Source organism: Macrobrachium rosenbergii, chromosome 27 (genome assembly GCF_040412425.1).
Source record: "Macrobrachium rosenbergii isolate ZJJX-2024 chromosome 27, ASM4041242v1, whole genome shotgun sequence".
Taxonomy (NCBI): Eukaryota; Metazoa; Arthropoda; class Malacostraca; order Decapoda; family Palaemonidae; genus Macrobrachium; species Macrobrachium rosenbergii.
The window spans coordinates 26,324,509-26,348,836 of NC_089767.1; the positions used below are offsets into that span (position 1 = coordinate 26,324,509).

General features: G+C 39.8%; 1 protein-coding gene and 1 long non-coding RNA gene across 3 annotated transcripts in view; both read left to right on the top strand.

Moving 5' to 3' along the window:
• LOC136853506 (uncharacterized) overlaps positions 1–24,328 on the top strand; it is a 648,606-nt gene that overhangs the window by 468,191 nt on the left and 156,087 nt on the right. The window lies entirely within an intron of this gene.
• On the top strand, positions 10,131–17,809 carry LOC136853505 (uncharacterized). Its single transcript, XM_067129169.1, has 2 exons — positions 10,131–14,062; positions 15,326–17,809. The coding sequence occupies exon 1, from the start codon at positions 10,876–10,878 to the stop codon at positions 14,032–14,034; it is 3,159 nt and encodes a 1,052-aa protein (XP_066985270.1). The 5' UTR covers positions 10,131–10,875; the 3' UTR covers positions 14,035–14,062; positions 15,326–17,809.

Genomic DNA, 24,328 nt, shown 5'->3' on the forward strand with positions numbered 1-24,328 from the left:
TGTTGTCAAGCCTGTTTTATCCTAACCCAGACATAGGTGTGGTTCTTGTCGGTTCTGAAGGCTGTTTGGGGCGAGGATTGGCGCTTTCAGGTGTTGTCAGCGGCAGGTACGGGATGCATGGCGAACTAGGCAGTTTATGGAACTTCCGGAATGAGCCCAGTTGAATAATTAACCTCAGTTCGACGTTTGTGAACTATCTCAGGAGAGGCTCGGTTTTCCGTGATGCGCTTCGATCGAATTTGGGGATGATTTTCCCTTCGGCAGCAAAGAAAATTCTAACATTTTTCTCAACTGCATAAATATTTTGGAAGACATTAACACTGCTGGTAAAAAGATTTCTTCTTACACTAGGAAGACCGTTACTTTTGTATGACGAGATGTAAATGTTCCGTTTTAATAAAGTAGAAACGTGTAATAGCATAAGTAACGCCGTTCTAAATCCCCTCCCCCCTCAAAAATAAAAAAAAAATTTCAAAACTCGGCGAGCAATTAATATTAATATCCATGTCTCGACATATTTATGAACAACACGAATAGCTTGCCCTGGATTACTAATGACCCCAGTATGAACATCATAATGTGGTGTACCTCAGGACGCAGTTTCTCTCCCCTTCCTCCCCCCCCCTCTCCGTCCTCCCCGCTATCCTTTTCCAAATCGTCATCAATAGATTCTTTCAAAGCTCCTCAGGCTATTCGATTCAGATGATGTTACCCTTTTACCCTTCCTGTGACTGTTGTTCAAATGCTATTTTAGTCTTGGCATTTCCATCAATACAAGGGACAAGGGCAATGCACTAAAGACATATATACTTGTAATTCTTACTCCTGACTTTCATAAATGCCTGAAAGTAAAGTTTCTGAGCCTTGTGTCAGCATTTCTAGCTTGGAAGAAGTAGCTACCTTTCTGAGAAGGGGCATATCAGATTCCTGACTAAGTTTCAGGTAGTTTACAGTAAATCGTAGGCGAGTTTTCCACTTAGAACCTGGATGTGCTCTTATGGAAGTTGTAGTACTTCTCTGGTCCCCATCTTTATAACTAAACTGAGTCCCATAGGGGGTTAGTGCCGTCAGTGCACCTCACGTAGTAAACTTGAGGCGTTACTACAGGGTGTTGGAACGTCCCTTGAGGCGTTACTACAGGGTGTTGGAACGTCCCTTCGGCCTTTACTCCTCTTCCTTTCTTCAGCCCTGCTGTCCAGCCTCTCCGTTACTGCTTACTGCAACTGTGGGATTTTCTTACAGTTCCACCTCTAGATCCTTGTACTTCATCTCCTTTATTTTTTGGTTCTCTTTCTCTCTCTGTTCAACCACTCCAGTTCCCTCTTTTCACTGTTTTTAGTGGTGAATGGCCAACAATGCCTTAGTGCTAGGCTTGATTTTTTTATGAAGTCAATTCTTGAATCAGTAACTAAATTAAACTTATCCATCCTTGTATGGAGTGTCTTACACATAAAATCCCTTAACATTCACGTATCTCCTTTACCGAGTTATGTAGACTTTTACGCCTAATCGGTAACTCATTTCATCCACCTTTAGTTAATGCTTATCTTTGCATTTTTTAAATTTGCTTATCTTTGCTTTTTTAGACGCTGCTTTAATCTCCTACTTTGAGCTGACACTGCTTGCATACCATGCCGATCATTATCCTAAAATGATTCATTCAGCTGCAGGATGAATGCATGATATTTCATCTATACAATCTACATAACATCACCTGATACTTATTTATGTCAGAAACTTAGACTGGTTTCACACCCCTTGTTGCCGAATAGGAATTTGACGTCAAGCTAAACAGTTTGGACTACTTAATCATCAGTGGAATTCCCTTGGGATAACAGTTAAGTAGGTCAGGAAGCTAAATGATCCATTCCCCTAGCCACATTAATTGTATCACGCGTAGCACTTTTAGAGAGTGGCTGATAATAGCATGTTCATGTGAATAGAAGGACAGATAGTTTTATGAGATTCTTGAAGGAGTATATCGACGGTTCTTATTCTTGTTAATTTCTTTTTGTACTAATAACTTATTGTCAGTATTTTACTTATGTATTAAGCCCCACACACACAAAGATAGAAAACCATCAAATATGTGTTGTGCGTATGATACGTACATTTGCTCTTATCAGTAGTAAACGTATTCAGAAGGATTCAGTCCAAGTGATTAATAGAATTCTCTGTTCCCGTGTCAGTTGGCTGTTGATTTTGATGTATATTTTCATATTTATGAAACAACGTGTATGTCCTAACATTTATTCATGTTCATGTTCCATACCTCGTGTGTTTTTATGAATTTTCTTATTTGCTTTGATGAAAATTTTATTGTACTTAAACATTCAGTCTTGATGTGCGTATTTGATATCATTTTCTTCAAGATTCTGTAGAGTTTCAGTCACAATGAGCCGCAGTATTCTCAGGCCATAATAGATACGTGTATTAACAAAACCTATTTTACACAATTAAAATTTTATAATGACTTCCGTGTCAGTTATATGCGGCATTAACGATGATATCCCTTATATTAGTCATAATGTGCGCACATTATGGTACAAATCAATGGCCATTGAATGAATAGGGCATTAGTATCCTTAGGTAATTTTTTCATTGTGTTCATTCTCATACAGTGCATGTCTTCCTACCTACGACCATTTATTGTTGGCATACCCCTTGTATGTCTTTCTACGTATGATTATTAACTGTTATCAAACCCCTTGTATGTCTTCCTACGTATGATCATATCCTGTTGGCATGCCTCCTTGTATGTCTTTCTGTGTATGATCATATCCTATTGACATGCCTCCTTGTATGTCTTTCTGTGTACGATCATATCCTGTTGACATGCCTCCTTGTATGTCTTTCTGTGTATGATCATATTCTGTTGACATGCCTCCTTGTGTGTCTTTCTATGTATGATCATATCCTGTTGACATGCCTCCTTGTATGTCTTTCTATGTATGATCATATCCTGTTGACATGCCTCCTTGTATGTCTTTCTATGTATGATCATATCCTGTTGGCATGCCTCCTTGTGTGTCTTTCTATGTATGATCATATCCTGTTGACATGCCTACTTGTATGTCTTTCTATGTATGATCATATCCTGTCGGCATGCCTCCTTGTATGTCTTTCTATGTATGATCATATCCTGTTGACATGCCTCCTTGTATGTCTTTCTGTATGATCATATCCTGTTGGCATGCCTCCTTGTGTGTCTTTCTATGTATGATCATATCCTGTTGACATGCCTCCTTGTGTGTCTTTCTGTGTATGATCATATCCTGTTGACATGCTTCCTTGTATGTCTTTCTGTGTATATCATATCCTGTTGACATGCCTCCTTGTATGTCTTTCTATGTATGATCATATCCTGTTGGCATGCCTCCTTGTGTGTCTTTCTATGTATGATCATATCCTGTTGACATGCCTACTTGTATGTCTTTCTATGTATGATCATATCCTGTTGGCATGCCTCCTTGTATGTCTTTCTATGTATGATCATATCCTGTTGGCATGCCTCCTTGTGTGTCTTTCTATGTATGATCATATCCTGTTGGCATGCCTCCTTGTGTGTCTTTCTATGTATGATCATATCCTGTTGACATGCCTCCTTGTGTGTCTTTCTATGTATGATCATATCCTGTTGACATGCTTCCTTGTATGTCTTTCTATGTATGATCATATCCTGTTGACATGCCTCCTTGTGTGTCTTTCTATGTATGATCATATCCTGTTGACATGCCTCCTTGTATGTCTTTCTATGTATGATCATATCCTGTTGACATGCCTCCTTGTATGTCTTTCTATGTATTTTCATATCCTATTGACATGCCTCCTTGTGTGTCTTTCTGTGTATGATCATATCCTGTTGACATGCCTCCTTGTATGTCTTTCTGTGTGTGATCATATCCTGTTGACATGCTTCCTTGTGTGTCTTTCTGTGTATAATCATATCCTGTTGACATGCCTCCTTGTATGCCTTTCTATATATGATCATATCCTATTGACATGCTTCCTTGTGCGTCTTTCTATGTATGATCATATCCTGTTGACATGCCTTTTTGTATGTCTTTCTATGTATGATCATATCCTGTTGACATGCCTTTTTGTATGTCTTTCTATGTATGATCATATCCTGTTGACATGCCTCCTTGTCTGTCTTTCTATGTATGATCATATCCTGTTGACATGCCTCCTTGTATGTCTTTCTATGTATGATCATATCCTGTTGACATGCGTCCTTGTATGTCTTTCTATGTATGATCATATCCTGTTGACATGCTTCCTTGTATGTCTTTCTATGTATGATCATATCCTGTTGACATGCCTCCTTGTATGTCTTTCTATGTATGATCATATCCTGTTGACATGCCTCCTTGTATGTCTTTCTATGTATGATCATATCCTGTTGGTATGCCTCCTTGTATGTCTTTCTATGTATGATCATATCCTGTTGACATGCCTCCTTGTGTGTCTTTCTATGTATGATCATATCCTGTTGACATGCTTCCTTGTATGTCTTTCTATGTATGATCATATCCTGTTGACGTGCTTCCTTGTATGTCTTTCTATGTATGATCATATCCTGTTGACATGCCTCCTTGTATGTCTTTCGATGTATGATCATATCCTGTTGACATGCCTCCTTGTATGTCTTTCTATGTATGATCATATCCTGTTGACATGCTTCCTTGTATGTCTTTCTATGTATTATCATATCCTGTTGACATGCTTCCTTGTATGTCTTTCTATGTATGATCAGATCCTGTTGACATGCCTCCTTGTGTGTCTTTATATGTATGATCATATCCTGTTGACATGCCTCCTTGTATGTCTTTCTGTGTATGATCATATCCTGTCGACATGCTTCCTTGTATGTCTTTCTATGTATGATCATATCCTGTTGACATGCCTCCTTGTGTGTCTTTCTATGTATGATCATATCCTATTGACATGCTTCCTTGTATGTCTTTCTATGTATGATCATATCCTGTTGACATGCCTCCTTGTGTGTCTTTCTATTTATGATCATATCCTGTTGACATGCCTCCTTGTATGTCTTTCTATGGATGATCATATCCTGTTGACATGCCTCCTTGTGTGTCTTTCTATGTATGATCATATCCTGTTGACATGCCTCCTTGTGTGTCTTTCTATGTATGATCATATCCTGTTGACATGCCTCCTTATGTGTCTTTCTATGTATGATCATATCCTATTGACATGCTTCCTTGTATGTCTTTCTATGTATGATCATATCCTGTTGACATGCCTCCTTGTGTGTCTTTTTATTTATGATCATATCCTGTTGACATGCCTCCTTGTATGTCTTTCTATGTATGATCATATCCTGTTGACATGCCTCCTTGTGTGTCTTTCTATGTATGATCATATCCTGTTGACACGCCTCCTTGTGTGTCTTTCTATGTATGATCATATCCTATTGACATGCTTCCTTGTATGTCTTTCTATGTATGATCATATCCTGTTGACATGCCTCCTTGTGTGTCTTTCTATGTATGATCATATCCTATTGACATGCTTCCTTGTATGTCTTTCTATGTATGATCATATCCTGTTGACATGCCTCCTTGTGTGTCTTTCTATTTATGATCATATCCTGTTGACATGCCTCCTTGTATGTCTTTCTATGTATGATCATATCCTGTTGACATGCTTTCTTGTATGTCTTTCTATGTATGATCATATCCTATTGACATGCTTCCTTGCATGTCTTTCTATGTATTATCATATCCTGTTGACATGCCTCCTTGTGTGTCTTTCTATGTATGATCATATCCTGTTGACATGCCTCCTTGTGTGTCTCTCTATGTATGATCATATCCTGTTGACATGCCTCCTTGTGTGTCTTTCTATGTATGATCATATCCTATTGACATGCTTCCTTGTATGTCTTTCTATGTATGATCATATCCTGTTGACATGCCTCCTTGTGTGTCTTTCTATGTATGGTCATATCCTGTTGACATGCCTCCTTGTGTGTCTTTCTATGTATGATCATATCATGTTGACATGCTTTCTTGTATGTCTATGTATGACCATATCCTGTTGTCATTCCGCCTTGTATGTCGTCCTACGTATGATCATCTCCTGTTGTTATGTCTCCGTGTATGTCTTTCTATGTATGATCATTTCCTGTTGTCATACTCCCCCGGCATGTGTGTAACCAAACAGGAATTAAACGACGGTACAAGGACCCCAGCGTGTATTTCGACCCTCAGAAGTCGATATACTGAAGGCCACTGCGTAACCCCGTATCCAAGGGAGATGTGTAATGCTCTGTTTACGACGAATCGACTTTCTTCCTTCAAGAATGTTGGTGCAGATCGAACGATGGAGTTCTGGATCATCATTGTGTGTGTCATATGTAACCGATGTTTTCAGTGTTTATCAGATATTTGTTTGTGAACGAAAATGTAAGCCTGCTTGCGTCTCAGTTTTTCCACTGAGAGAGAGAGAGAGAGAGAGAGAGAGAGAGAGAGAGAGAGAGAGAGAGAATAACGTCTTATGTATACGTATCTTCTGTCTCAGTTTTTGCACTGACATCTTACTACGGTATGTTACTCGAGTTAGAATCCTTTCGGAGAGAGAGAGAGAGAGAGAGAGAGAGAGAGAGAGAGAGAGTCTCTTGACGTCAGTGGAGCAACTCCCCCCCCCCTTGAAATACTACCCACATCCATTACTGGAAAACACAGGAACCTACGTATACAAACACCTCCCTCCTTTTATGCATAGAAAATTCTCTTTCACCGCTGACCCTTTCGTGAAGGTCTTTTCTTTATTACACCTCTATGGGTAAGTGCCCTTTCTTTCATCGTATACTACTCCTTTCCTGCTCAACTGCACCTTCCCCCCTCCCTCCAATTCTTATGACTTGAAAACCCGTGTCTTTCTGCTCTCCTATTCTCTTCGTTCTACGCGGGGTAAAAAAACATTATCGAATTTCGCAATCACTCCCTTCCTGCATCGCTCTTTTCAACCAGTCCGTTGACATCTTGCGCTATACATGCCGCTTCTAAACTCAAATAAGCATCGGCGTTGAGCGCCAGAAACTTCACAGTCCCAGCAGCAGCAGCACTAAGGTCGACTCTCCTCCTCCCCCTCCCCCTCCTCCCCGCCGCCACCACCACCACCCGAAGTTTCATTCATAAATTCGTCATCTCAAGGTTGTTCAGAGTTTTTTACCGCTTGCATTCCCTCCCTCCTGCGGGATCAAGAATGTAGGGACGTCACGGTCTTTATGCTCATTGCCGTACAGGAAATGGTTGTATCTGGGTCCATATTGAACGACGCTTTCACTGGAAAATAGATGAAAAAATTTGGTCGTACGTCCGCCAGTTGTGGCAGCGTAGGGTAGAAGAATGTTGAACGGTACCTTAGCCAAACCTCATGGTTCACTTGTCCTATTTTTATCCTGTCCCTGTAATGCGCCTGAATATTAAAAATACCTCTTCACATTTTAAGGTAAAGATTGAAGAAGTGTTTTTGACCGACGAGACGCCAGAGGAAGTATTTCAATGAAGACAAACACGGGTTCTGAATACGTAATTTCACCCGAATCTTCCACCAGCTCGACCATGTGGCAGTCGTAGGATGTGGTGATGCAATCGTGGGCTAAACCTATATGCGCCAGGAATGCTGTACGAGTCTTGTATGTCAGTGTGTGCGTTTGCACTCCCTTTCGCTTTTTTTATGCGTATGTCTCTTGACATATAATTTAATTGTTTGTTATTTGACAGATCGTATATTCATATAGGAAATGATGGAAGATTTGACGTGAAAGTTATTTCCGGTAAGGAGGAGTTAAACGGATAGTCTAGTTCGCCCGTTTATATTTAAAAAAATATACGGGCAGTATCTTATGCTGGAAAGTCTTATTAAACTGTATTAAAATTAAGGGAATTTATCTCGCAACGATATGGCTTATGAAACTAGAGGACAGTTTTGATATAAGTCGTAAATAAAAGATAACGAAATAGGTTGACAGTGTATGGCTGATAGCGTTACGGAGAGAGAGAGAGAGAGAGAGAGAGAGAGAGAGAGAGAGGACGGCATTGCGTCACGGAGTTTGCCTGACTCACTCCTAACCCAGCTCTAGGAAATTAATATACCTAACCCCCTTTCCCATCCCCATCCCCCGGCGGCCCCCTCCCCATTCCTCTCCCCTTCCTCACCCTTCACCAACCCGGTATCTCTCCTCTTAACTCCATTTTCTCTCAGTGATTTCTTTCCTCATTGTGTGTTAAGTTATGTTTGTTATTTAGCTTCCTTTTCAAAATGCCCTGTTCTTCGTTATGCTCGTATGGTCATTTTCGTCACGAATTGTTAACAGAAATCCTCAATTTTTTTCCTTTATTTCCTAATTTCCTTTTACCGTAAACGGTTGTGAAATACTACGAAACGGTCGTTATATAAACATTTTAGTCAGCGGCATTCAAAGGAAGTCGAGAACAGAGTTTGAGACTGAACAATAGTGTTACCTTCTTTGACAGGAATATGAAATTATAAGATTTTTTTTCCTGACGAAATTTGTGTTTTCACATATTTCTATTTATATCGGCGGAGGTTAACTTTTTATTCCCAAAATACACTCTCTCTCTCTCTCTCTCTCTCTCTCTCTCTCTCTCTCTCTGTACTCTCTGTGACAAATTTAGAAAGGCATTACAAAAGTTTGTGTGAGATGACTCATGGCGTGAGGTCACATGAGGCTGAGTTAGTGGATGATCACCTCCCCTTTCTCTCTCTCTCTCTCTCTCTCTCTCTCTCTCTCTCTCTCTCTCTCTCTCTCTCTCTGCGCGCACATAGTTTATAAGTTCGTACTTTTTCTCCTTGTATTAGTTCCAGTTAATTTTGGAATGTATTTGTGGATGAAACCTATACTTATCGAATGTTGTGCATTCTAGTACGTCTTAGCAAAAAAAAGTAACCTTTGCTCCGCCGACTTCTAGGTCAGTGTAATTCTTGACATTCTAATTTCCATCTCTCTCTCTCTCTCTCTCTCTCTCTCTCTCTCTCTCTCTCTCTCTCTCTCTGGAAAGACATATGGTTTTGTTTGTGATTCAAGTTGCAGTATTCACATCGCCTTATATATATATATATATATATATATATATATATATATATATATATATATATATATATATATATATATACATATATAATGTGTGTACGTGTGTATAAATATGTACAGACTGGACCCATTTGTTATTAAAGAGATTCTTAAGCTCGGCTCTTTTTAATCACTTGTTGAAATGTTTCTCTACCTACTGTACTGCTGTGAAGTTGTTTCCACGATTTCGAATAGTTTTGTTATCATTTTTTCAGCTTTGTTGGTTACTCAGGATGTCTTTAACAGTGTACCTCGAAAATATATTGGAAATTATATTGGAAAAATAACACGAAAGCGCTTGGTACGCTCTTATTTTCCCTGTGGCCATAGCTGAATATATTGTCACTCGCTATTTTAATTGAATATGTTGTCACTCGCTATTAAGTGACGTATGAACATATGTATATATATATACATACATTATATATAAGTATATATATATGTACATGTATTATAAGTCAATAATATATATGTAACAATAACATATAGCATTCCCTTTCTATATTTTTATTGCTCTAGAGATCCCTGATAGAAAATCTATCCTGAGTTTGTTAAGCTTTAGGAAAAATAAAGCTTCAAGGTTTTCTTGTTATAGCTTCAGTGACAGGGGGATTTATCCATTAGAACTGGGATATCATAATATTAAATTGCATAAAACATTGGTGAAAGATATTTATCCTAACAGAAAGGGATTCATTTGTGTTAAATATTTAAGAGTTTGATAGTCAAGAGTCAGTTTATCGTAGATTGAAATTCTCTCTCTCTCTCTCTCTCTCTCTCTCTCGGGAATTTTCAAGATATATGTTTAGGAGAAAAGAAGACTGGATATGTCAATCCATAAACGCCCCGCGTCAAATGATGATTTCCGTTTCAACAGAAAATCCTACTTGAAGTAAAAGAATGTTGATTTGTGGGTGTGATTGCTTCAGAGAGCTGTTTGTGTGTATGTGTGTGCGTGTGTGTATGTGAGTGTATGTGTGCCAAACACTCACCCGCGCTCTCAGTCGTGTTTGTGCATGTGTATGTCAGTGCATGCCTGCCTGCTTGAACCGCCGAGTGCTACACAGTTCGTAAAATTGTTCCAACTCTTACGTCTGGCACGGGGGACAGGAAGCACCGCCTCCTCGGTGCTCTCCTCCACATGTGGCTTGCGTGCGTCATTTTTCGCTCGATCTTGGGCAGTAAACAAGCAGAGGTCCAGTACATAACGTGCTTCCCCGTGGCACTATTGCCTTATAAATAGGGATTGAGTGGTTGGCTGCCCTCAGTTCCATACTCTATCTTTTAGGCAAACCATCGCCGAGAAGGGTTTGTGATGTGGTCCTACTGCGGGATTTTAATCGATATATCCTGGCTAGAGTGCCTTCCAACGACGTAGTAAAGAGAGAGAGGATTGGGAGAGAAGACACGGGCATTCGTAGCTTAGCGATTGTGCCACCGTCAATGAGTGTTGCTTAGTGACACACTGGCCGTCGGCGTAAACACACAAGAAGGGTTCAGTCTTACACCAGCAGTCATACGGTAAGGCCGTGCGCCTCGCTGCTACCTGGTACCCCCTTTTTCTCGCATCACTCGTACTGTGATATTCAGTGATCGATTCGATGAACTTCATATTTTTACCTCTGAACTGGAGTGATGCAAAGTGACAAATGCTGAGTTGATCTTTATAAAATATACCAATTTATTGGTGTGAATAGTGCTTATTGGGTGAATTTTGTCACCCCTTAATATATTTTCCTTTAAAATACCTAATGGTGTCCCGTGCTAAGGGGTCATCGAGTACCATGGCCTTACATTGTTCTCAAGCAAAGTTATGGGTGAAGACACATTACGAAAGGCACGAAGATGGCGTTGTGGCTAAATCGGTTATGTATAAACATTACGAAGATTATTGCCGGGAACAAGGACGTAATATAATGGAAACGAGTATATTCGGACGTGTTGTGAAATCAGTGTTCCCCGACGTCACTATTCGACGTCTCGGGGGTCGGGACAATTTGAAATACTATTATTGTGGCATCCAGGCCAAAGAGTCGTCGCCCCATGCCATTGATAACGCCACCACGACCAGGCCGAAGCGACGGTTACGAAAACGAGAGGTGGTCACGGACAAGACCGACGTCCATCGATGTTTGTTGTGGTTGCACAAGAATTACTGTTCTTCCCCCGACGCCTCCGTCGTGAAGGCGGAGGTCTACGACAGATACGTTCTGGAGTGCATAGCAGGGGCTGGGGAGCCCTTGTCCATGCAGTATTTCGGCATGGTCATGACCCACGCCTTCCCACACATTACCAAGAGAAAATTGGGTCCCAGAGCCAATCAACAAAAATTCTATTTTGGCATTGCGGAGAGACCGGCGCCCCTGCCCCTCGACACAGTTCCTCCAGAGCTTCTGAGTGTGGTTGACCTCATGTTTAACAACGGGAAACTTTGCTACCGAGAGGAACTCGACGCAGAAGACGACGAAGAGGATGATGAATGTGGGTGTCGCAGTCCCGTGTCAGACACCTCCGAAGGGTCACTCAGGGACACCCACACGCCCCTGTCGGGTGAACACACTGCTCACGCCCACCATTACCATCTCGACGTCTCTTACGTGAAAGATGAACCAGTGGACTATAGTTTGCAACATTTAAAGCTAAAGGACGAGCCCATAGACGAAGTGCTTGTGAAAGAGGAGCCTTTAGACTTGCACATGGAGCGAGGTGAAATGCGAAGTGACATGGAGGCTGCCTGTTACATGGCCAGCCCAGAGAGGTCGCCCTCCGTGGCCACTTCTATTAGTGATTCTCCAAGCCCTTCAGTGAAGGACCAAAAAACTAAAAAAATCTATAAGCCCAGATTTCACATTATATCTGACTATAATGATGAAACCAGTTGGAACAGTGAATCCGATCCAAAAATGGACAAATATAGTGTTCAGTACTGTAACAATTCTGTCGAGTCTCAGTGGGAAACCCTTTTACGCGATTGGCTGGTCCAGACGTTTGAAGAGTGTGATAATGTTTGTGTGAACAGGGACCAAGTTTATGCTTGTTATGAGAGTTTTTGTGAGATGGCTGCCACCACGGCCCTCCCACTCACCTATTTTGATGAGACGGTGTTAAAGGAGTTCCGTGGGGTGGGAACCATGATCCACCCTTCGGAAAAAACATTCTACGAGGGCATTCGTGTCCAGATACATTCCGAACTATATGGTCGCATTGAGGAACTTATCGATGGTGAGCCTTGTAAGTGGCCGCAACATTCCATGGAGTTGTCTCCCCCCAGGGGTGCTGCTCCCCGTGTTTCTCCCCTTACCCTGGAGGAGGAGGAGGCCTCTGAGGAGCGCTATGCTGATAACTACCATGAGGGTGCTGATGAAGACTTACATTCCACGCCTGAGGTCCTGCGGGACGGCAAGTATTATTTGAGAATGTGGCTGACTGACAACTTTGAATCTGTCCCAGATTCTTGTGTTTTGAAAGCTGAAGCTTACCGTCATTACGAACAGTATGCCAAGAGCATCAAACAGCCACCCTTTGAGATGAATGTCTTTGGTAAGATCGTGCGTCAGGTGTTCCCCAAAGTGTCCATCCGCAGATTGGGTGGCCGTGTGAAACCCCAGTACCACTATTGTGGGATTGCTGTGAAAAGCTCCAGCGCCCTCTTTCAGTTCATGAGTGGTAAGGACCCAGCACAGCGGTCTCGGAAAAAGGAAATTGCAACGGACAATAAAAGTGCCGAAATTGTTATTGAATGGCTAAGAAACCATTATGAGCCAGGTACTGACAGAATTATCATGAAAAGTGCTGTCTTTAACAATTACTGTAATTATTGCAAGATCATGAATGAAAATCCAGTGACTCTTAATTATTTTGGAAAATTGGTGAAACATTGTTTTCCTAATGTAGAAGTGAGAAAATGTGGAGGAAGAACTGAACCTACTTGGTATTATTTTGGTCTCGTACCCAAAGGAGGGGAGGGGGTCTCAGGCTACCTTCCTCATGCCCATGACTCGCCTCTTCATGCCCACGAAGACCTCACTTCCCGCGACCCCTCTTCCACCTATGACATTCAGATGGCGGCGGCGGCGGCGGCAATGCCAGGACACCACCATCCTTTGGGTCGTGGAGTTGAAGGCCTCCACCACACTGCCTTGCCACCTCATAGCACTAGTCCCATTCCTATCTCCTTGGCAAAGGGAGTTCCAGGGGCGTCACCCTTCTCCAACACACCCAATGGTTCCTACAGTACGGCATCCACAATGCTCCAGTCAGTGCTTCTTAATCCGCACGTTGGTCACGCTCAATCTCCCTTGCTCAGCAGACATTCTCAGTATCTCCAGTCTCCGAGAGACACCTTGCTGGATTCTGCCTCCTGTCACAGAACACCACACCACCCTTCAGATCTTTCCACTGCCTCCCCTGTCGATGCCCGCATCTACAGGGAGTCCCTCAGTTCTCAATCTCCTGCAGCGGAAAGCAGCAGCCTGCACGAGATAAGGGGACACCTGCTAGCCAGGTCGCCCTACGAGCCAGATGTACCCTCTGATAATATGTTTTCCAGATCCCCTGGAGATACCTCAGCACAGTACTGCAGGTCTCCCCACGAGGTGATGGAAGGAGTGTGTCGATCGCCGGGCGATGCTGTCCTCGTGTCGCACTCCCCGGGAGATACACATCTGTTTTCACACTCGCCCTTGGACCCTGGTTACCAGAGTGCAGTGAAGCACCGTGTCAGCATGGGTGGAGGAAGAATGGGCGTCGCAGGCGGAGGTCAGGTGGTGCCAGGGATGATCATTCCACATCACCAGCTACCAAGTATGGGCGAGTCTGTTCATTCCGCCCACTCTCACAAGAGGCATTCTGTTCATCTCCCACAGGGGATGGAAGACTATGAAATGATCAGCGACATGCCTATAGAATAACCTGTGGAAATACCATGCATTGTTATGGGTGAGTTTCTCCTTTGTATTTTTATTGTAAAATGTATGGCATGCAGTAATTATTATGTATTCATATTCATTTCTTGATTTTGCTCACCGAAATTGATAATGATTTATATACTGTATATATATAGCCTTCCAATAACGTAATTTGGTGAATGACTATTCCATTCATATACATTAAGAATACGTATATGCCATATATATGCAATATAATCTCTCTCTCTCTCTCTCTCTCTCTCTCTCTCTCTCTCTCTCTCTCTCTCTCTCTCTCTCTCTCTCTCTCTCTCTCTCTCAATAAAACACAAACACACAGCTTTCAAATTAATGATGTCTAAATTTATTGACAAATTTACTACATAGAAACGTGCATATCAAAGAAGCCTTTGCGAAATCTATCTGCGTTTTTATTTTAATTTTGTATAAATGCAATTATTCATACGTTATGGAATGTTCATCGTGATTCATTAACCAAACATACAAATGTTGATCATCCGTTAAGGAGAGCTCTGCATTCCACTATGCACACGTCTACACCCACTCATGCAATGTAAACACGATCCCCTGATACTAACTACTATCAACATTGTTAATGTTAATGTTCACAATATCTTTTCTAGTTTTGAATGATATGAAGCTAAGTGACAAATATGATTCTCTCTCTCTCTCTCTCTCTCTCTCTCTCTCTCTCTCTCTCTCTCTCTCTCTCTCTCTCTCTCTCTCTGCGTCCATCAGTCAGGCAGATTCTTTCTTCCTTTAATTATTCGTGTCGTCATTAAATAGTTTCCCTTCATCCTTCGGTCTGTGTCATCATTTTACATGTTTATATCTTCAAATATCCACAAGTCATCTCTGCTCGTAAGTTGCACATTTGTTGCTCGTGTCCTTGAGTGACGTGTTCTTGACTGCATTCCTCTCTCTCTCTCTCTCTCTCTCTCTCTCTCTCTCTCTCTCTCTCTCTCTCTCTCTCTCTCTCTCTCTCTCTCTCAAACGCGCACACACACACACACATAAAAGTAAACGTGTTATATACCTTGGCAGCAACATCTATACTTGATTTTTTACTTTTTGCTGTTTCCTGTTGCACAGTAGAAAGATAAGCAATTTATTATTATTGTTATTATTATTATTATTATTATTATTATTATTATTATTATTATTGTCTACTTCCTTCATTCATTATTATTACTATCATTATTATTATTATTATTATTACGTTTTTCGTTTAGTAGATCAATTGTTTGGTAACGTTTTTTTCTCTCTCTCTTTCCAGAATCGGCTGTGATATTATTATGATGTGCATGTTGTAGAGTTTTTCCTCCGTTCCGGCATCTTGTGTACACTCCCCCCGTCGGCAAGTGTTCAGCCATGTTTCCCGCCTCTTCAGCAGAAGAGAGCTGGCCCCCACCGGGCGAGCTCCCCTCTCCTTGGAGCCCCTGCCTCCAGCCCCCCAAAACCGACAGACTTTGTAAAATCCACAGCAGCAGCAGAAGCAGCAGCAGCAGCAGCATCAGGTGTCAGACCAAAAATCTCCTCAGCTACCGACCCAGAGGATTCGTCATGCCAAAACTTTCCTCATTCGCCACAACAGATTTAAAAGCCCAAAAACTTCGTTGATTCGTAGTGCGAGTCTGGAAGATTATTAAAAAGTAAAAATCGGCCCCTGAGAAGCAGCTCATCATTGATGAAGCCTTTGCAAGAGGATTATTGTTGTGCTCTTTGGTTGAAAAGCTTCACCTGTAAAAATCAATTCTGACCAGTAATTAACCCTGTAGCTATTCAACCCCCCTCTCCCCCTTACCCTCTCCCTTTCCCCTGTATTCCCCACAACAAAACGCTTCGTTTATACATATTGAACGTGTTCTGTCAGTAATTTCGTATTGAAAACAAGTGAAAAAAAAACATGTATGTTCTGTTGTACTCTTTTGGGAGATTTTGCTACGATGGAGGCGTTTCTGACGCTCTGAAAAGCTACAGTTTCCTAGCAACATCTCTTGAAAAGTTGATGGCATTCACTCCTGTTAGCTTTATCAGTCACATCAGATTTAATCAGTGAGGCTATTCTGAGGTTTATTTATTGTTTGATCGAATGGTAAAATTTGTGTTGCGACAACTACTAAGGCCATCCACGAGTCCGTGGACGTCTTCGGGTGAAAAATGTGTATGGACCTCTTAACGCATGTTTATCGCCCCTGGAACCCCTGAGAAAACTAAAAAGGGAAGGGATTCCTCCCAGTCCCTCCTCCCTCAGCATTTTCTGAATCCCTTTCCTCCTGCGCCCCCTCTCCCACAGCTGGCACAAAATCCTGTTTAATAAAAGTGGTGCTAAGAAGAGAAAGAAAAGTCATGGAGGACTTGTAAACACCTTCATGATCTATTTTTATGGGTATTTTCTATTATTTTTTTTTCAGTAAGAAGCTTTGAGTGATTGATCACTTTTCTTAAGATACCTTCGTTGGGGCTATTATGCCCAGTAGGTAGATGATGATCCCCCTTCATAGAAACAGGTCAACAAAACGAAACCATTCCCAATCTGATTTTTTTTAAAATAATTTTTATGTTCTACTTGAATAATTGACAAAGTTTATATTAACTCATTGTTATCTGTTGATGAAAGATGATATTTTTGAAGAAAGAAGTGAGAAGGTCTTTTGGATATTTTTTCTGTTTGTTTGTTTTGTGTCTTCCTCGATATATTTAAAAATATGGTTCTTCCCAAATCATACATCATTGCAGTGTTGTTACATTCTCATAATCACATTGAAAGTTGTTGTTATCTATTATTTACATGAGTTCATCAGAAAATTCTCTCTCTCTCTCTCTCTCTCTCTCTCTCTCTCTCTCTCTCTCTCTCTCTCTCTCTCTCTCTCTCTCTCTCTCTCTCTCTCTCTCGCGATGTGTGAGGTGCATTAACGTTGGAAGCAACCAGTTTTATTTTATTTCCAAGTCATTTTTGTCATTTCTGTGTCTTGACAACCTTTTTATCACTCATACTTCATCCAGTCTGTCTTTGGTCCTTGTTCGAATGTTAGGCAGAGCAAACGGAAGTCATCCTGCAGGCAAAGGCACGTTCCTGCCCCCAAAGGTCAATTGTCAATTTAGTTGATTTAAATTGTACAAAAAAAAAAAAAAAAAAACTAAGTACCAATGCCACTCAGAACCGGTGTTCACCCGTCAACGCTTTTTACTTAACTTGATTGACGCTGGAACGAAGCCTGTCTCGTCTTTTTTTTAATTTTTGATACTTGTGGAACGAAGCCTAACTGTTTTCCGTTTGCGAGACAAAACCAAAGTGTTCGAACTCGAACAGCCTCGCACCTGTTATAAACTGGAAACGCTCTTCTCTTATTTTTTTTTTTTTTTATTCCCCTCCTCCTTAAATGGAAGTGATGCACAACAATCGTTTTTTCTCTCTGTTTTTCTGCCATCATCATTGTCCTCATTTTTAAGCCACCAACCAAAGGTCCATAGCTCCAAATTGAATGAATACGTTAACCCCTCAGATGTTAATAATTAGAGTTAAAATTAATATAAAAGATATAAACAGGCAATGTTAACACAAGGTTTCCAATTAACATTTAAAAATATATTATTGTAAATGTTTGTTATTTTTAAGCCAGAATTCTTAGTTGTGCTATTAAATGTAATATAGACGATGTTACGCTACTTTTTATTTATTTTATTTATTGATGTTCTATTAATTGATTGTAGTTTTATACAAATCCAGATTTTCCAAATACAGGAAGTACGGTATAAACATGTGTTTTCTTTTCTGCCTCATGAGTTTTATTGTACAGTACATCTTGTTATCAGAGTTGACAGTAATTTTGTCTGTTATGATTCCGGATGGAAATAAAAGCATTCAACGTGTAATTCTGTAAGGAAAAGCATTCAGAATTATTAAAATTTAAAACATTAAAACTTCAATAAATGTCTGATATCAGAAATGAAAGGATCAACTGGTTTTATTGCACAGGTTTTATGTAAGTACACTTGATAAGTTACTGGCGACCTGAAGAGGTGGTTTTATATTTTAACAGCACTAAAAATCTGTTTCACAGCACTTGAATGAGTAAGAAATGTAAGAAATGTTCTTTCAGCAATGAGATTCAGTGTAAAAGTTATATCAATAAGAAAGTTAAGAAGTACGTTCAGCGTAAAAGTTATATCAATGAGAAAGTTAAGAAGTACGTTCAGAAGTTAAAAAGATATATGTAAATATATAAAGAAGTTGAAAATAATTCTCTCACAAAAACAGAGAAATGCCATTCACGGTATAGCAGCCCCTCGTTGTGCTTGCGAGTAAAATCAATAGCCCTTTCCTGAATCGACATCCTACACAGGGAAATGCGAAGGAGAGAGAGAGAGAGAGCCATGACTTATCATCTTGTAAAGAAAATTCCTTATTGGTGACGTGTTGTGTGCCAAGGCAATCTGAGACCGTCGAGATATAACAAGTTCGAACTCGATATGGCTGCTTTTGCCGGAGGATGAGATGGCATCTGCCAGACACAAAAGCCGATAAAATCTACGGGATTCTCACACACCATTTGATGGTATCAAGGTCGCATTTGACCTAAGAGAGAGAGAAAGGATACCGTAACTGAGATCGGGCATTTGTTGCCGTTATGTCTACGGTTATTAAGCAAATTTCCCAGGTGAAAGAGGGTCACATTAGTCTGTTTTTTTATATATCTTACAAAAACTGCTAACGCTATCAAAGCTGGGTCAATGGAAGGTGAAAAAAAAATGTGAGACTGAATAACAAACACATCGTGGTAGCAGCAGCAAAAGATTCTCTTAATTCTCTTGCAAGTCAACGACCTTATCAATTGAGAAGTCAGGTCTGGGTGCTCGGTTAATCCATTATTTCACCAGTCCCGTAGAATCTTCATCTCGGTGACAAGAGAAAATTACTAACAACACCAACGATATGTACAGTTAGACAAACTCTAGTCAACTCCGACAGGTTTATCAAGATTCACATTGCAACTAATATTGCAAGGTCTTTCTTAAGCATACAAGCTTGGCATCTGATACAGCTTATTCAAACTAAGAAGATAAATGCAAGAAACACGTCATATAAACTAGTCGTTTTACAATAGGCATTAAAAGATATTCTTCGTCAATCCTTGACGCGTCCTTGGAAACCTGTTCGTAGCTGAAATTTTTAATCTTGTGGATTTAACTGTTGACCAAAATAGCGACCAGTATATGGGTAATGTTCAAACCAAAATGTGACACTGCTGCAAATGCACATATATATATATATATATATATATATATATATATATATATATATATATATATATATATATATATATATATATATATATATATATATATATATATATATATATGTATATATATCACATTACACCTTTATACTCTTTCGACAAGTCTTTAGGGATGAAGTTGCTAGCCATACCCTTAGTCTTGCTCACAACTGACGCTAATACCCCTTCATTGTTGGGTCGACTGGTAGGCGGCTGATCTGGATTGAACCTCAGACTAAGCAAGCGCCAACCAGTGTTCTACCACTGAACTACTAATTGTCTGCTGAATTTGATAAGTTACACTGATGAAAGGGTGAGATAAGGAGAGATTCTTGAAAAATGTGGCATAATTGGTCATTATAGATAAAAAAAAAAAAAGGCCGCTTTCCCATAGAAAAACAGTGGGAATTGGGAGGGGAAAGAGACAGAGACTTAAATTTGATTTGATTTATGACATTTGTGCTGCCTGGCCAAGCACTGGGGCACTTTTGCCCATTCAGCTCTTAAGACAGTGAAAAGAGAGAATTCGAGTGGTTGGACAGCAAGATAAAGAGATTTAAAAAATATAGGAGATGAAGTACAAGGATCTAATGGTGGCACCAGGGAGAGAATCCCACAATTGCACCAAGAGCAACAGTTACAGGTGTTGGACAGCAAGTTTTAGTAAAGGAATCATGAATGCAGATAAAGTAAAGGGCTAGAAAGTGGATGCCGGACCGAAAGGGCGCTACAGACACCCTTAAGTAATCCCTACAGTGCACCACGTGAGGTGCACTGATGGCGCTATCCCCCTACGGCAGAAGTGTTAGAATGAAAGAGCCTTGAACTATAAATGGTGCAAATATTTTAGGTGGACTGACGTCCTATGAAACCACTCTAGAACTGTGAGTGGCGGCCTTACCCTACATTCGACAGTGAAAATGATGAATTAGGCCATAACAGGTGTCTTTTTTTTTTTCCTTGGAACCAACTCGTTTCAGGTAAATCCACCCCCTAATGATGTAAATGCACACATTTTTGCAAATACTGTTGCTTATAGCTGTGTATAAGTTACTAAACTTCGTACATATATAATACATACACACACACATATACATACATAATTTATATATGTGTATATATATACACATATATATGTATGTGTATATATATATATACATTAACATACAAGATTCAAATGATTTTGTGAAACAAATGGCTCTATCAAACACGTTAATAGAATTTAGTTGAAGGCTATAAAAGATACGCTAATAAAACCTTCATAAAGTATGTTATGACATAATATCAAAACCTTCCTAAAGTTGACATGAAGTAGGCAACTGTGACAAATGACTCACTGCCAAGAATTACTGTACAGGGTTTGCCAAATAATTGCCTCTTGGAGTATGCTAATACTGCAGTTAAATGAGTTCATAGGTAAGTGTAAGTAAATCATAGCTTAGAGTACACAGAATAAACATATAAGGCTCTGCATTGATTGAGCTAACTTTAGAAACTTACATGCAAAGGCAATGGTACATCTCCAAAGAAGTCACAGCATGAAATAAAGTAATTGTGCAAATAAATCACGGGAAAATGATTTTAATTATGAAGATAAATCACTGCTGAAAGTATGTTATGTATTTAAACTGCTTCAGAAACTGCTCGTGGTGCACAAATAAATCACAGGTCAACATATACCTATGATGAGCTATAATATATGAAGGAAGGAATGAACGGCGAAATTTTGGCTGAAAGACAGAGAAAAAAGGGAATTGGAGTGGTTGGACAGCAAGATAGAGGTCCAAAAATAAATGAGGTGATTTACAAGGGTCTATTGGTGAAACTGATGGGAAACACGCACTAAGAAATAACTGAAATAGAGGTTGGTTATCAACATGAAAGAGAGCAGCAATAGATCGGCTGGTTTAGTGGTCAGTGTCGTGGAATGCCACTCAGATGTCGTGGGTTAGCGTCTCCCCCAGGGCTCTGTATCATGTTCAGTTACTGCTGCAGTGTGGGGTCTGTGGTGGGAGGTTGAAACCAACATTCTTTGGAAGATTGAATTTCAAGTAAATGGCCCCTTTAGTGTGCTTGTTCCATGAGAATAGGTTTCATCTACTGAAATAATAATAACAATATTAGTGTGCAAGGCTATAAAGTGGATGCTGATAATGGCCGAAAGGACGTTTCGAACCGCCCTTGGTAGTGCCTTTATTGCACAACATGAGGTGCACTACCGGTATCACTCCCGTAGAGAGTATATGGTAGTAAGACAACAGCACATTACTAAACTGCCTAATATTTAAAATGGAGAGCTTTAGATACTCGCATTAATGTTACCGAATAAAGAAAGACACTTCGATTCTGTCAAAGGGAAGCTTGTTAAATGTAAAATTCAGTTATATCAAAACTCATAGAAAAGGCAGTCTTACTTTGGCAGAAGCTACCATGGTACTAAAAGACGCTGAATGATAAAGCTTGGAAGCTACGTAAGAGACCTGTCTGCCTTTACTAGGGTTGGGGCTGTGTAGACAGATTGGAGGAGAAAACTGTGGCAATTAGACCTTAAATGACATTGGTTATTAGTAAAGAGAAAGAGCAAGTTATCGAATACTAGATAGTACAACAAATAGAACAAGTGGAGAAACTTCAGGCTGATATTCGAGATTCCAGAATGAAAATATAAGATTGTATAGAAGTAATTACACATCATTGCCATTGTTTATACCACAATTAAGGTGGAGTTCAGTCTGTTGTCAGTTACCTCGGAATAAGGCCAGAGCAGAGTAGGTGTATCAAACGCACTCATTATCCCACTTCTCTAGAACCTTAGTGGCAGTAGTAATGATGAAGCTTTGAAGGCTGTTAGTTGCAGTCCCAGTGCGAAGTGCAGTAGCAGTTAACCTTAGCAGAAGACTAAAACAGATTAGTAAAATGGTGTAGTTGGTGGGCTATAAAGCGCAGCCGCACCAAGTTTTCGTTGATTAACCAGTCTTGCACCAGGTTCCACTCCATGATTTGTCTTGCATAAGTTAAAAGATAATACCTATCATCTTTTAACTCGGAACTTTATTTCTCGCAGATTATGAATAACTTGTCTTCTAATGATGCAGAAACATGGCACTTGTTACACTTTCAGAGACGGTGGTATCAATGACACTGGAATACTGGATGTCAGCAGCCTTCCTAGATCTTTATCTTTCTGATGAACTTTCACTCAGTTGTGGATTTCCTTGTTCTCAAGAATTATAAGTATGATTTAGCCTCCTCTTGAAAGTTATCCTGCCTGACCATCTTCAGTAAGCTGTTTCATGACAGAACTTCCACCCTCACTTTAAGTATCTGTGCCTCTACAAAAAGTGAGTGCTACTTGTTTCGCACTAACTAGTACTAGAAGTTTTTCTATCTAACTACAGTTAACCCATGAAAAGGTATTCCTGACAGGGATGTGGATGTTGATGCCAAAAGTCTGACAGAATGAAATATCACTTGGCACCACTTTTGTGTAAGGGTTGCACTTATTTTTTTTTTAAAGTTCGTTACTGTCTCAAAGTACTGGCACTTCTCAGTATAGCATTGCCCAGGCAAGGACTGTTTCCGTGGCAGCATCCAGAGTGGTACTGTAGATGTATGGAACAAACTTGCAGTTTTTTCACGTATGCAACGTTCAAGAGATAAACGTACCAGGAGTTGGTGTTTCATTTTTTTCCAAAACTGTACATTTATGTATGTATATGTATACTATATATATATATATATATATATATATATATATATATATATATATATATATATATATATATATATATATATATATATATATATATATATATATATATAATATATATATATATATATATAAATATATGTATATATATGTATGTATGTATGTATGTGTGTGTGTGATACATACATGTATAAAGTTAAGAGAGATAAGTAAAGGAGTAAAACTGATTATAAGAATAACTGGACCTATGTCAGATTCTTTGTATTTTTCTGATTCATCATGCGAAAATGATGATGATGATGCCAAAAAAGAATGTAAAAGTATTCGATAATCGTCAACTAATATTTGATAGTAAAGAGTATGACCAACTAACTTCTCCTTTAATTGTGGTTATTAAATTGTTTATTACTTGAAAATACAGTCCAATTCACCTGCAACTCATTAGAGTTCAGCATGACACTCTCTCTCAAACACACACACACGCACACATTCACAAGTACGTACTTACACTACATATGACATTATGGTGAGACAGTCATCCATCACTTAACACATGACATAGTCACACAGACAGAGATACACCGTCACGTATTTAAATAAAACATGGAGTTGTCGTAGAGGACAGTGTCCATGCAAATCTGTTCTGTATGCATGAACATGTTCTACACGCGGGCGAGAGAGAGCAAATAGTTCGCAGGAAGGGTTGTTTTAACACCCAGCACAATTTTACATAAAGCAAATACAGTATTTCGTTTGGTCTTACGCCCCTGAATTGAGGATATGGGGCTCATTTTAAAATTGGATACAGTTTGCACAGATTTTTTTGGGCCGTTTCAGTGCCAGGGTCTCTGAAATTCTTTATATCACATTCATTATTAAAGATTTTCGACTGATTACATTCTTTATAGCTTATGGCGATTGCCACTTGAAAAAGATTCGTCGCGTTAATCACCAGATGTTTCCTTTTAGAGAAACTATGTGGCCATTTCAAATTCCAGCTAATGTAAACATATGCTGATATTCCCGTACCTTCAAAAATGACCGTCATAAAAAAGAGGGTCGAGACTCTAAGGCCTGACCCGAGGAACGTTATATACGTCCAAAAACTCGGACCAAGTAACCTTCTGGTAACATACTTACATGGGGGCCAATGGGGAGAGGGACTGCCCCCGGGATGGACGACGGCAAGCCTAGACGTTGACTCTTGCTTTTTTTTTATAATAGGATATATATATATATATATGTATATATATATATATATATATATATATATATATATATATATATATAT